Here is a 15,066-nt window from a genome sequence, read left to right on the forward strand (position 1 = left end):
TATATAATTTCAACGCATTCAACGCTAATCTTACATAATTTTGCATTGAATTTTGGCGCAGATCGCCGATTTCAAATTTTTTTTTTCAAAAATTAATTTTTTTAATTTTTCGATCCCCTATACTGCACAGGTGAGAAACGTGTAGTCAGCAAAAAATCACTTTTTAGTCCTCTTTTATAGAGCAAAATCAATTTCAGTCCATTTTACGATGTCAGAACTTTTTCAAGTTTTTTTTTCAAAAAATCAATTTTTTTTTCACTGTTTCGAGCCCTATATTGCAAAGATGAGATACATGACGTCAGAAAAAAATCCTTTTTAGTGCTCTTTGATAGTGCAAAATCCAATTCAGACCATTTTACGATTTCAAATTTTTCAAGTTTTTTTTCTTCAAAAGTTAATTTTTTTACTGTTTCGATCCCCTATACTGCACAGGTGAGAAAAGTGCAGTCAGCAAAAAATCACGTTTTAGTCCTCTTTTATAGAGCAAAATCCATTTCAGACCATTTTACGATTTCAGAACTTTTTCAGGTTTTTTTTCAAAAAATTAATTTTTTTTACTGTTTCGACCCCTTATACTGCACAGGTGAAAAAAATGAAGTCAGCAACAAAAAATCACTTTTTAGTGTTCTTTTATAGTGCAAAATCAATTTCAGACCATTTTAGGAATTCAAATTTTTTTTTTCAAAAATTAATTTTTTTAATTTTTCGATCCCCTATACTGCACAGGTGAGAAACGTGTAGTCAGCAAAAAATCACTTTTTAGTCCTCTTTTATAGAGCAAAATCAATTTCAGTCCATTTTACGATGTCAGAACTTTTTCAAGTTTTTTTTTCAAAAAATCAATTTTTTTTCACTGTTTCGAGCCCTATATTGCAAAGATGAGATACATGACGTCAGAAAAAAATCCTTTTTAGTGCTCTTTGATAGTGCAAAATCCAATTCAGACCATTTTACGATTTCAAATTTTTCAAGTTTTTTTTCTTCAAAAGTTAATTTTTTTTACTGTTTCGATCCCCTATACTGCACAGGTGAGAAAAGTGCAGTCAGCAAAAAATCACGTTTTAGTCCTCTTTTATAGAGCAAAATCCATTTCAGACCATTTTACGATTTCAGAACTTTTTCAAGTTTTTTTTCAAAAAATTAATTTTTTTTACTGTTTCGACCCCTTATACTGCACAGGTGAAAAAAATGAAGTCAGCAACAAAAAATCACTTTTTAGTGTTCTTTTATAGTGCAAAATCAATTTCAGACCATTTTAGGAATTCAAATTTTTTTCAAAACTTTTAAAAAAAATTAAAATTTTCCCAGTACGCCTCACATGGTAAATGCGTTGAATATGCTAAGTGAAATACTACGCAAAATCAACGCAAAATATGTAAGATCTACGCTAAATTCAACGCAAAATGTTTAAGATCTACGCTTTATAAGAATTGCGGCTCTTAAGGAAACCAAGGTACTCTGGCACAATGGTAGAAGAGGCGACAAGCAAACAGGAGGTCAGCAGTTCGAGTCCCATACGCAACTGGAGGTAAATAGTTCAAAGGGACGCTTTGTTTTTTTTTGTAAGATCAACGCTAAATTCAACGCTAAATATGTAAGATCTACGCAAAATTAAACGCTACATATGTAATATCTACGCTAAATTCAACGCTAAATATGTAAGATCTACGCTAAATTCAACGCTAAATATGTAAGATCTACGCTAAATTCAACGCTAAATATGTAAGATCTACGCAAAATTAAACGCTACATATGTAATATCTACGCTAAATTCAACGCTAAATATGTAAGATCTACGCTAAATTCAACGCTAAATATGTAAGATCTACGCTAAATTCAACGCTAAATATGTAAGATCTACGCTAAATTCAACGCTAAATATGTAAGATCTTCGCTAAACTCAACGCTAAATATATAAGATCTACGCTAAATTCAACGCTAATTATGTAAGATCAGCGGCAACTAGCGTTGACAAGTCGGAAAATCCACCGCAATTTTCTTACATAATTTTGCGTTGATTGCGTTGAATTTTTGTCCTCAAATTCAACGCATTCAACGCAAAATTATGTAAGAAAATTGCGGTGAATTTTCCGATTTGTCAACGCTAGTTGCCGCTGATCTTACATAATTTTGGCCAAATTCCTCGGCCCGGGTAGCAACAAATGAACAATTATGAGAAATTCTTTTCACCTTGTTTTTTGGTAACTATTTTAACCATAGTGCCGTTTTCCGGTTGCCCGTTTCAAGTTTTTTTTTCACACTTCGTTTCAAATATTTTATTTTTCAGTATATTTTTTCATATATCAATTTTTCTTAGCGGTTTTAACCAAATAACCCCTAAATTTGGTCTTCGGTAGTCTATCTATCAATGGTATCAAATGATATGAGCAGAAAACCCCTAACTACACATTTAACTCTCAATCTTAATTGGCGTTAGTTCTCTTAAAAGTTATTCAAAAAGGTAAGAGCTTCAATGAAACAGTAATGATTACTGTAGGATAAAGGAAAAATTCACAATAAGATTTTCTCTACTTTCAACTGTGCATATTTTTCCTAAGAGGTCACCTGCCCGTTGTTTATTTTGGGAAATTAGTGGGGGAAACCATTTCTTTAGGCAAATTGGTTTCTTTCTATTTACGTTTCTCAATTAAAACGAACAATTGCTTGCTTCAGAACTTTTATTACACACAACTATACCACAATAAGAAATAAATAGTTAAAAATTTTTCAATTTGATCTTTTACAGTCTTTGCTGGATTGATATCCGTTTTTCCTCATTTTCGTTATAACTATTGTTCTACCACGAAATAAATCGAGCCATTACTTCATTATTTATTCTGCTTCACAGTTTATTTAAATTATTCAATACTGTCTCCTATTAAAGATGGTCGCCAGACTATGGTCGAATTTTTATTTAATATTACCTGTGATTTTCCTTCACTTAGCAGTATTTTGTCAAATTTCGGCTGTTGTATGCAAAAGCAATGTTTCATCGCTGTATGTAGAGGAGTGTTCAAATGGAGTAGATGGAGAGATTAGACTGATGAACAAATTGAAGAGAGTTCTTCCTACTGCTTGGCCCCCTCTTGATATGGAAAACAAGACTGTTTATGTCTATATTGATCTGTTCAAACTACAGGTATGTATATAACACACTTGTTCCCCAACTCTCGAGACGGAGACAAAAGTAAGCTTTTTCTGGCAACAATCTTGCAAGATTAATTATTTTGCAAGAATCTTGCAAGATTAATTTTTTGCAAGATTCTTGCAAGATCTTGCCAGATTAACTCTAGGTCTCGACTGGGGCTTCAAAATTTTTGATCAATTGTTTGCCAAGGCTTGGCCAAGACTTGACAAATCTTGAGTCCGGTACTGACCAAGACATGACAAGTCTTGAGTGAAGTCTTGAACAAGACTTGAAAAATCTTAATTTTTGCGCAGTTAGGCAAAGTAGAGTTTTAAGAAGAAACTATTTATAACTAATACATATCAAAGCTAAAATAAGTAAACATTTATAGGGATAAAATTAATAATCTCACCAAGCTATTCCTGAAATGACCATATATCAAGTTCAAATGTCAATTGTCCCATATATTCACCATAAAACCTCATATTTTTCAATGATCCGAAAAAAGTGGCTTCGACTGGTATCTTTAGGCGATATCAGAAATTTTTATTTTCTATCAACGTCAATTTAAAGCCAATTTCATCTTTTTAACTTACCACAGACTAGAAGCAAAAGTAACTGTTCAAAAAAAATTTGAATAAAAGGACTAATTATGTTCAAGCCAATTGCACCCCCCCCCCCGACACCACTAACCATTACGTTGCGGAAATGCATTCGAAGACAACATAAAAACGAAAGAGGAGGTTAATAAACCGCACTTACTAAATGAAAACAATTAAAAACAGATTATCGGTAAAATGAAAATGAAAAATACAGCCAAATATACAGGCTTCTAAATATACAGCACAACAGCGCAGTTGTGAAACCGCGAAAGCGAATCAACGAAGTTTAAGTGGCTACGGTTCGTTTCAAAGTTTGACCAATTTTTTTCGTTTTTGTCCCCTATGTGCCACTTTTTTCTGTCAATAGTACTGTGACATTGCGGCACAAAATAAAGCAAAACAGACCAGTTAACTAACAGAAGGCACAAAAATCGCACAACATAAGGATATGGAGTTCAATCCTCAGCAATGCTTCACCATTTTATCCAATTTTGTTCTCTTATTCGGTGTCAAATTACATCATCTTCTATGTTCACCAATCGAACCAAAGTGTATACGGCCAGCATCACACCCAGTCAATTCAGGGCCTGAAACAACACTCTTAAATCTATCTTACTTCAAATGAGACAACCTTCTTTTCCTCTTTTTCTTTCTTTCTAAATTCGGCCAGCCGCTCTCCTAGTCATTTGGACGAACTGTTCAATTGCAATTAGTACACTGTTAGCATAATCAGAATCAGTATCCGTAATATTCGTTGCCTTCCAATCTTTCCTGTTTAACATTTTTTTTCTACATTCTGTTGATCAATTGAGACCATAAATAATCACCAATAGATCACGAAAACGTGTAATTATGTGCCACGCGCTGTTAGGTTCAGTGGTGTTATGACTCAGGTCATTGCAGCACTTTTAACTAAGCACTTCTTAATTTTGACATCTTTGTTCTGTTTTGAAGTCAAAGGAACGTTTGTTTTATCTTTTCATCTCTATTTTCAGTCACTAATTTTGAGCGTTTGTCCTTCTTAGACTGATTACTATTTCATAATACAAAAAATGGTTACTTTTTAAGTTTTCAGTTGGAAAGCTAAGTATCTGCTTTAAATATGCTGGAACTCAAATCACAATGTAACCCAAAAAGAAAAAACTGGAGATATGCGGCATCCTAGTTTGGTCCACTAACATGTCTACAAAATGTGGTCATCGGTTCGAAACTCATCGTGATGAAAATCCTTCCTTCTGTACTCTTTCCAACGATTCGAAACTCAGAATAACGCAACGATAAAGCGAAAACAACTTCAAATAGAGAGGACAATAGAAAAGTACACTAGTACCGATCAGTTTTCACACATCCATACAATGATGTTCAAGCACCACAAACGTACATCAAACTTTTAATCTCTTAAAATTGTTTCTTTGTTATTTATTTCGCAGTACATTTTACTTAACTTCAATACTGAAATTTCCGCTCACATCCTCTTCTACGATTTAGCCAAGTTATCGGGTCAATATCTTTTTGATATGTCAAGTTCAGTCAGTAGAAGCCCTCCATTGTGCTTGGAATGGCTGAGTGCACCTGAGGCAGGAGAAGAAATATAGTACAACAGGAACAGAAACTCAGGTTTAACAATGAACTTTTTTCTCAACGGTACTTTTAAACTAAAAATCTTTCTAAATGTGTATTAAACTTGTATTGCTGAATGGTTGTGCATTAGTTATCTTGTATATAGGGCTGATTGCATTGTACATAACTTTTTTCATTCCACCGAACTTTGTGGAAGTGCTCGTGTTGTTTCGTGCTTTTTTTCACTTTGAAAGTTGTTTAGGCAGGCCACAGTAATTGGCGGCCTGCTTCTTTCGTTACCATACGAAGGCAAACCAGCAATAAAACTTTCCTCAATAATTGGCAAGTACTTTTCATAATTGGCAAGTAAGTTCAAGTGTACTTTTCATTTTAGAATAAGTTAACTGAAGAAGAAAATGATAACATTGTTAAAACTTTCGCAAATTTGCACACTATAAATACATTGGCAAGTAGTTTTTACTCGCAAAAAATTTTTATTTAAAATCCGCATTTCGCATTTGTGGCCTCTACTTACTTTAATTCGTCGGCGAATCCAAGAAATAAGTCTGAAGCAGGCAAAATCCAGAGCTTGCTTCAAGAACACATTTTTGAAGATATCGAGAAAAAATTCTCGGAATAGTGCTAATTTACAGTTGATATTGATGCTGTAGTTTACTGGCCACTGAAGATGTATTCCATTAATTTGTTGGTCGCACAAAAGAAAGAGAAAAATTGCATATTTGAGTACAAGTTTCTTAAAAATTGGTTTCCCGTGAAGCAGTATTGTGAAAAGTGCCGATAATTGCAAAAATATTCCAATGAACATTTCTCTTCAAATCAAAATTCAGCTCATTGCCTAGAGTTTTTATAACTGATACCTCTGACTGGTAACGTACACAGACATTATTTAAATACTCTTTTTTCCAACTCATTAAGGGCGTCTACTGGTGCCAATTTTTTTGATTAAATTTACTCGTTTTCAATACAAGATTTCACTTTTTTTATGTCAATGCAATGTACGTCTGAAACATACTTTCGAACTTTGCGGACATAAGGCGGTGCCCTATATGGAATTTCCGGTCAGTGTTTTTCACTTTTAAACTGGATTTTGAAAAGCAAAAAATGACATTGACCGAAAAGTAAGGTTGACGGAAGCCCCATCGCAAAGTTTCCCGTGATTGGATTTCACATAAATTAGAACTGCATTTCACGCTTTTGCGGACTGGAAGCAATAATCACTTTTAAAAGAAGCAGCTTTTGATTTTAGTTGATTAGACCTGAAATACCTCCAAAAAATTACTAGATTTTACAAAGTACCGCCTGAATTTTGACCAATCAAGGAAATCATAATCCACTAAACATGAATGCTTAAGGTAAGAAAGTTGGGAACAAAAAAAAACAAAAATTATGCGGCAGAATAATTTTTCAAATAATCCTTATTTAAGTCTTCTATGTTTATTTTTACGTCATAGAGCTTTTAAGGGCGTGTATAGCCAAATCAGCTGCCTTTTTTTGTAAAATGAACATGAAGCAGATAATAGAAATACAGCGTGAAAACAGCAAAAAAATGGAAACAAAAAATCACTTTTAAAAACAGCTGAAATCGCTTTTAAATGAGTTGGCTCGAAATTTTACTAGAGTTCACAAGTTAGCACCAAAATGGTTCACTAAGAAATGAAGCATAGTCCACAAAACATCAAAACATAAGATGACGAAAATTGAGTATTTTGCAATTATTGATAAATATTCAATATGAATTATAAATAAATAAAAAATCTGCAAATAATGAGGAAAAAATATTTTTGCTCTTTATTTTGTTGTTTGGGATGCTGATCAATCAGTGCCCTAATTTTGGGCAATTAAATTATTTAGATGAACTCTGAATTTGAATAAGAGTATCTGATTTTGTTGCTTTTTTGTTTTGTCGCACTTTATTAAGAGAAAGTGACTGAGAGAAAAAAAATAAATTTCAAATTAAAAATGTTGAATTTGTTGTTTTATCGAGCAATTTAAGTAAGAGTTAATGAAAGTTGATCGGGATAGACATTTTCCTTATTGGTATAGAACTATCTAATAGAATGTTTAATCTAGTAAGTTCTCTTTTTGCGAAAAAACACTCGCAATAATTTTTGGTAGGCTAAACTTAATTTTCTCATATTCGACTCCTTTCAAAATGGAACAAAAATTTGTGAAGTTACCTTACAGCCAATTGCTAGTACTTTTCACATTTCTTTTATCCTATGTTTCAATTAAAGGGATTTAATTGCTTTGTCGAAACCACTTTTGCAAAACTTAACCACTTTACCCATTGATCAGATGTCTGCACCTAAAAACGGCAGCCAATTCCTTTGGAAATAGATTGTTTTTCTGTACCAGTAGTTGCTCTTAATGCTGATGAGAGTTCTATATTCTTTTTATTTTGATATGTATCACTAGTCAAAAAGCACGCGACTGCTTGTGAATAAAAATATGTTGAAATTATGAAAGAAAAAAGAAATTTTTGCTCCATTTAGTTTTCCTCGGTCAGTTATTTGCGGCAATTATTTTTGGAGCAATTACTAGAAAAGGCCAGAATGCAGAAAAATTTTGCATTCTGGTCTTTTCACATGAACATAGTTGTAATTTTGTTTCGCAGTTTTCAATTTTTTATTGTTATGCAAGGGTTCATTCTTGTTTCATAATCATTACTTTTTGTAATGCGAAAGCTTCATCTTGTTGAAAAGACTTTTTTCAGACAGTCAGACCAGAAATCTAAACAAAGGCTAATTCAATAAGCTAACAATTTTGTCGGTTGATAAAATATTTTTGTGCTTATTTACCTCAAGAGGTATACTGAATGACAGTTGATCTTTTGTCAACTTCTGAATTTCTGCAAGGCTCAACAGTGAGGGGCCTCTGTCGCCCAGAAGATCGATCAATCAAAATAAACCAAAGGTTTTGAATTGGTGAAGCAAGCGTTAATTTGTTACTGTGCTTTTTCCCCTCTTCCACTCTTGTATGTTGTTACAAATTAGATTGCCTTGAAATAAGTTAATTCACAATAGGGCTCGTAATATCAATTCTAGTTATATGGATAACACAGGTAAGAGAATTAATTGCACGTCAATGGAAAAGACAAATTTAAGACAGTTTATATTAGTAATGAAAAAATAACACCAATATCCGTGTTTCACTTCCCAAATGAATTAAATCAAAAACGCACACAGTATCCCAACTGGTCTTGCGATTGCAAACTTGCAGAATTCAATCTCAATCTCAATCTCTTCTCTGCTTTTGACACTATCTTTGAAAAATTAGTCCCACTAAACCAACTGCTTTTTCTCACGTGTGCGAAAAATCTCTCCTGTGTCCAAACTTCCGAAATTTTCCCAAAATCTCCAAAGTCTGACAAAATTTCTCTGTGTCGCTTCATTTTAAATTCAACCAATAACCTCTGATCTTAAGAAAACAAATTTAATCTCTGAAGTAAACATTGCAACTTACACTTGAAATTGTCACATTCTGTAGGAGGGCTTTGTTTGCTATGCAAACAAACCAAAATCAAGTTATGCTCTGCCATTCAATTGCTTCTAACCCACGACCTTTGGACTTTTATGTAAACAAACCCACTCCGCTTTATCTGATATATGCACTTGACATATCAATGCATAGTAAACATTGAACGTTGCTCTGAAGAGTTCTTATTCTCTATTTCCACCATCAAATTAACTAGCTGCCATCAATCCCTGTCAGAAATCACGTGTTGAATAAATATTAAACTCAAACCTAAACCAAAGAACAATTGTAATTCTGAGTTTTCACAACCTTTCATGCAATTCCCCGTTTAAAAACCACCGAAAACTCTAATACTCCTAAAGGCTCACAATTTGACCTCTAGGGGTCATCCAAATGTCACCTGTCCAAAATGAGGGGTCAAGCTGATAAAACTAATAATTGTCACGGAAAGTTTTCTCATAGTTGCAACTGCCTACAAAATTTCAAGGCCTAACTCTCACTAGAATACGAGCAATGAACGCGCATACTTTTCATTGACCTCCTGGATGACTCCAAAATTCCAAACTTAATAACTCGCGAAGTAGTGGTCAAAACGTGTTCGGATAAATTTTCTGAGTAAATATATGGTGCCACCAACTTGCCTACCAAGTTTCATGACCAACGGATCAGCCGTTGCGAGTTGTTTGTATTTTGAAAATTGTTAAATTGAGTCAAGGGTGCCGAAACCCGAAAAATCCGAGTTCGTCAGAATTGACCGGGATGGGTATTTTTTGTCACTAACTGCCTCATGTTATCACATTATTACCATTTTAAAGTGATTCGGCCGTCCAAAAAGGCCAATTTCCGGTTTTCGGGACTCGGGTTATCCCGAAGCTCCGACTTCCGGTCATACCCGGAAGTTAAAAATAGCACCAATAGAAAGCACTTGAAAAGTTACACTAACCCTCCAAAAATCATAAAGCTGCTACCAATACTCCCCGAGCCATTCTTATCTTACTTTCCGAAGCACCGGCGTGCGATAGTCCCGTGCAGGTTGGGGGGCTAATCTGACGTCAAAATCGGATTCCTCGTACCCAAATTAGTCTATCCTCCAATTTTCAGGTCAATCAGACTTCAACTTTTCGAGAAATTACTATTTCATTTTAGGTACTATCTTCCGGCAAAAACAGCCTATTTACCGCAGAATACCCAAAAACTTATCCTAACTCTTTTCCGTGATAATCTCATACATTGCTCTTGACTTAATATCCATTGCAACCCTTAATTAGCCTTATATCATACTCAAACAGTCATTTTTCTATTTAAAATATCGAAAATCACGCTATTTTAGGTGTTAATAGATCCCGTTGGGCGGTCGGATTGGCCCGAAAAGTATACCAGCTTGAAAGGACCATTAAGTGTACCTGACATTAAAATTTGGCAAACGTCCAATGAATATAACTCTACATGGGGGATGCGGTTTAGATCTGCTAGGTGGTATTTTGAAAAACTGATAAATTGCCTTTTTATTTACTCTAAACCAAAAAAACTCTACTTAATTAACTCAGATCGAAAAAGTGTAACAGACCGTGCATCCCTATTATATATGGACAATCATTACGGGAACATCCCCACAAATTTTCAGAGTCCAACGATGAATATAACTTAAAGAGTTGATAGTACCAGGTTTTGGGTGCCCCTTATTTTGCAAACTCAAAATCGCACTGTTAGTTACTTCAAATTGAAATTCCAATTCTGTTCAAAGTATCTAGTTCACTTCAAATGTTCGCTCTCTATTTTACTTCTAAATTTAAATCACTCATTTCGACTTTGGCCTGATGCACAAATACAATTTTGCTAATTCAACTAAATATTTTGACAGCTCGATATGCTTTTGTTCATCAATTTGTTTGCTTAAGATATATCACTCAACTACCCTCTCTGGTGCCTTCGCAACAATAACCCTTTAAGAAAGAACGCTTATTTCAAACACCTAATTAACTTGTCTAAGTTGACCCAAATTATCTAACTTACTCGCAGTATCCACTCATGACACTTTACTGCATTCTACATCTTTCATAAACTACAATCATAATGAAGGAAAGTTTCGGTAATAAGAAATAAATTAGCTTGTATTAACTCCATTCATTTGCAACTGTTTGCAATTAAAATGTTCACAATTAATCAGCTAGTGCAGAAATGGCTATAGAAAAATCGTGAAATACCATGTTGAGTTTCCTCAGTTTAACTTACCCGCAGCAGGTCTTCTGAGCCGTGATGCAATTTTGTCAAATTTTCTATTTTTTTGTTTGTTTTCGGCAAAAAACAACGGCCAATTTCAAACCAAGTTTTTAGCTTTCAAAAATAATATTTTTCCTCATACAGCACAATCGCTGCTTTCCGAGGCAATTTAAATATTTCTTTCTTTCTCAGAAACAAACTGCGTTTTATAAATCGGATCAACGAAAAACGAAGATAAAATGTGTGTATCTATGAGACTGTGTGGGTTGCAGGAAGTGGACGAGAAAGACGGATTGTGGGTGGCGAAATTGTTCCTCTATTACTATTACTACTCTCACAGTGCTAGATGGAACAGTTCGGACTACAATGACGGAACCCTCACTGCTTTCTTTGTACCACAGGGCACCTTCTGGACACCCGACATCGTATGATTTCATCTGACTTCAAAAATATTTGGACTTTTTTTCTTTTGGTCACATTGATGGCAAAGTATATTTGCACCCTCAGGCGCATTATTTACTTTAGACATAGCAACATAGCAATCAGTTCAGCGCGCAATTTGTTCACAAACTTCGTTTATTACTAGTTGTTTTTATTCTGAAAATAGAACCATTGCCCGGACAAATAACATTTGGAGGGAAAAGGACAAATGGACCTAGGAAAAAATGAATGTTTCAACCAATTTCGCAGGTTTCATTTTACATGTGTAATTCATTATTTTGTAGGAGAAGTGAAATTGTATTTTTTGTATTGTTTTGACTATTTTTTTAATCAAAAATGGGGCAAGAACATTTGTTCTAGTGATACGGGAAGCATCTCTTCTGAAGTACGCGGCATTTGATCACCAAGTGGTCTATGATACGGGACTAGTTTTGGGATGGTCATCTTTAGTACTCTATCAACTGTCTTGTGGTCTAGACGTGTCCGAATTCCCTTACGATGAACAGACTTGCTACATCACCATATCTCCATATGCTTCTACAGAAAATAATTTCTACATTGGTCAGTTGATGCACAACCAGATTGAGGCCGCAGACCGAAGTGACCTCTGTTCCGAAGTGACCATCTAGACCATGTTCACTGGGCATCGTACATAGTCTTCATAAATAATTGAGCAGACGAAAGTCAGGACAACGGTCTGGAACTTCTCTGATCAGAGGTCATTTTAGTCTGGGACAGTCTGATCAATGGTCATTTCCGTCTGGAACATATAATATGGGCAGTCTCAAGAAATTTTTGGGCATATTCTCAAGTAATTGAGCGCGATAGCCAAGAGGTAACACTTCTGCTGGTCACTATACCAATGATTGACGGGTTCAGTTCACTGGGTGAAGCGCGAAACAATCAACGCGACTTTGAGTTCTCATTTAAACAAGGCTCCAGGTTGACCACTGCCTGATCACTCCTGGTTGCAATGGTGCTACTGTAACAACCCAACTGTGGTATTAGCTAACTCCACATACTGCTCTAAAATTAGAGCTTCGATAACTTGAACCTACTATCTCCAGAACTGCGGCCAGGCATGCAAGTAGAAGCTTTGGTAGCTTGATATACCACAGGCTGGATCATTACAGCACCACCATAGTCATCGCTGAACTGAAAAACTTGCAAGCAACTTGGAAGCAATCATGCAAGTGAATGCAAACGGGCACCAAGTTGCTTGCAAGATTCTTGCAAGTTTTTCGATTCACTTGCAAGAATCTTGCAAGCTTATCGATTCACTTGCAAGATTTTTGCAAGCTTTTCGATTCATCTTGCAAGATTACTTGCAAGATTAATCGAAAAGCTTGCAAAATGAATAGAAAAGCTTGCAAGAATCTTGCAAGCTTTTCTATTTAAATGCTGAGGAAAGGGGGCAAAAGCAGAAAGGGTGCAGATTTTTGCAGCAGTAAACTTGTCTTAGCTTTTGCATGAGCCTTTTTAGCTTCTTTACGACTGCAATAAGATCCTCTATTACCGATAGGATAGGTAACAAAATATTCCAACTGGTTGTTTCTTTATAAATATTTTGTTTGATTAAAAAATGAGAGGAAGATTGAAAGTGTTTATTTTTGTCAGTTTCTATAGTAGATTAATTAATCTTAAAAAGACGGATTTGGTTGGCTCAAGATGTCTCTAGCTATTTGTCGATAATTTGTTTTTGAATTCAAAATCTTGCAAGAAACTTGCAAGATTCTTGAAAGATTTCACATTCAAAAGACGTTTACTGAAAAAGTCAATTAGGTTCAGTTTTGCTGATCAGAAATTCTGATATCAGTCATTTCATTTGGTTTTCAGTTAGTTCTAGCTACCAAAAATACAAAGATAAAATTTCCAGTATTCAAAAACTTGCAAGATTCTTGGAAAACTATTGCAAGATTTTGAATCCAGGCTAATTTTTTTTTACTGATTTCGGTTTTGGTAATTCGTTCAGTAAACAATAATTTGCTTCAAAGATGTTTTCTAAAACATTTGTAACCTGATTTATTTTTTTGTCTTGATTGATATCTTGAAAGGTTCTTTCAAGAACCTTGCAAGTTTTGAATCAGCTTGCAAGATTCTTGCAAGCTTTATAATAACTCATCACAAGGGCAAAAAGAAATTTCCGAAAAACAGTAAAAACAGGAAAGGAGTATTCGAGTTGCAATTGTATCCGAAAAGCAATCTTATTGGATTAGTTTATCGGATCTACTTTTTTTTAGTGGAAGTAATGCTTTTTTATTCCGAAGCAATCTCGCTACCAATACAACTGATAGGTATCTAGTTAGAAATACAGAGCGTTTCCATTAACACAACTATAGGGCTCAAACAAGAGACGTTAGAAGAGAATTAAATTTGAAATTAAGTTCGAAGACAAAGAATTTTACAGTTGAGAGGTGGTTTTTGTGAAAACATGACATCCTCCATAGACAGGACGTAAATCATATGAGCAAATAGTAATTCATCGGCGCTTAAGTAGCCATCAAAAATTGGTGGAGATTATCGTCTGTACCACATATCCTCCTATAAAACATATAACCAAGAAATGAACTTAAAAATATATTCAATGGAAAGCTTAAGCGAATGCAAAGAATGATTGAAGATTATAAAGGGCGATAGTTTTGAATAAGTTTTCTTAGGTTAAATTCGATTCTCGGCATTAAAAACCAACAAGATAACTTCCTGTGTACAATCGTCGTACAACGGTTTGATGGGCTTGCAACAGACGAATTTTTGAATCTGGGGGCTGCCTATAGAAAAATTAAAATCTGTCTCTTCCACAGCGGGTCTTGAACTTCCTTCCCAAATTATTGTCGCGATTACCAAAATTTGTTTGCTTCTTCGTCGTTTCAGTGGGTTGTCAGAAAGCTCAATCACACTGCAAAAAAAAGTTAACTATCATAACCGTAGAAATTTTTGTGTTGTCCCGGTAGATGTTGATGTAATCGCAGATTTCAGGGGATCATCTGAAAGAGATGTGCTATTGCGTCAATTACCAATTGAGTTTGGCTTCGAGGCCTTTCTCGAAGACATAAAATTTGAGATGTTTGAATTAGTGGAACTGATTTTGGATGTTTTGTCAGCTTGTTGATGTCCTGTTTTCGTCTCAACTCTGAATTTTTCTTCCGTTCTATAATGTTCTGACTAAGTTTTTCTTCAGTTAGCTTTTCATAAGGGAAATTTCTTTTTTGTGCTTACACCCACTTTGTGCGTTTTTGGGCACTTTCGGCTCCGTTGACAATTTTTGAGATGTCGCTATTGCGAACAATCTCCAATCTCCCGTACAACGGGTTCTTCAATTGCCAAGTCAAAATGTGTCTCCCTTCTGTCGTTACCCAACTATTGTCATCAAGATGATTGACCACGAGAACCAGATAGTTGTCTAAGTAGTGATACAAGACTTCTTCAAATGTTAAATTTGTACATTTAGGTTGTGTAATTACTTTACTGATTGGCGTGTTTGGTGGTCTACCAAGATGAGCTTGGAAAAGTGATGTCGTTTGCTCACAGATGCATAATTGAATTGGTATACTATTGATATAACTGACAATTTTATTGAAAAACTGTACGGTTTACATCCTAGTTTCATGCATGCTAAACGTC

General features: G+C 34.8%; 1 protein-coding gene across 2 annotated transcripts; it reads left to right on the forward strand.

Annotated features, from left to right (window-relative positions):
• Positions 1-3,071: 3,071 nt before the first annotated feature.
• Positions 3,072-12,000, forward strand: LOC142349959 (neuronal acetylcholine receptor subunit alpha-7-like). 2 transcript variants are annotated; one of them, XM_075401828.1, is made up of 3 exons: positions 3,072-3,139; positions 11,277-11,429; positions 11,806-12,000. In XM_075401828.1, exons 1-3 carry the CDS (start codon positions 3,092-3,094, stop codon positions 11,806-11,808), a joined length of 204 nt encoding a protein of 67 aa, XP_075257943.1. In that variant the 5' UTR covers positions 3,072-3,091; the 3' UTR covers positions 11,809-12,000. The 2 variants fall into 2 exon arrangements, with proteins under 2 accessions (XP_075257943.1, XP_075257942.1); XM_075401827.1 differs by lacking the exon at positions 11,806-12,000 and having other exon boundaries at positions 11,277-11,446.
• The last annotated feature ends 3,066 nt before the right edge of the window (positions 12,001-15,066 follow it).

This window comes from Convolutriloba macropyga, chromosome 11, assembly GCF_964194025.1.
Source record: "Convolutriloba macropyga chromosome 11, txConMacr16.3, whole genome shotgun sequence".
Lineage (NCBI taxonomy): Eukaryota > Metazoa > Xenacoelomorpha > Acoela > Convolutidae > Convolutriloba > Convolutriloba macropyga.

Coding starts and splice junctions, on each gene's coding strand:
- LOC142349959 (XM_075401827.1), top strand. CDS start 3,092: ATGGAAAACAAGACTGTTTATGTCTATATTGATCTGTTCAAACTACAG. Junction 3,140..11,276: donor TTGATCTGTTCAAACTACAG/GTATGTATATAA, acceptor TGTGGGTTGCAG/GAAGTGGACGAGAAAGACGG.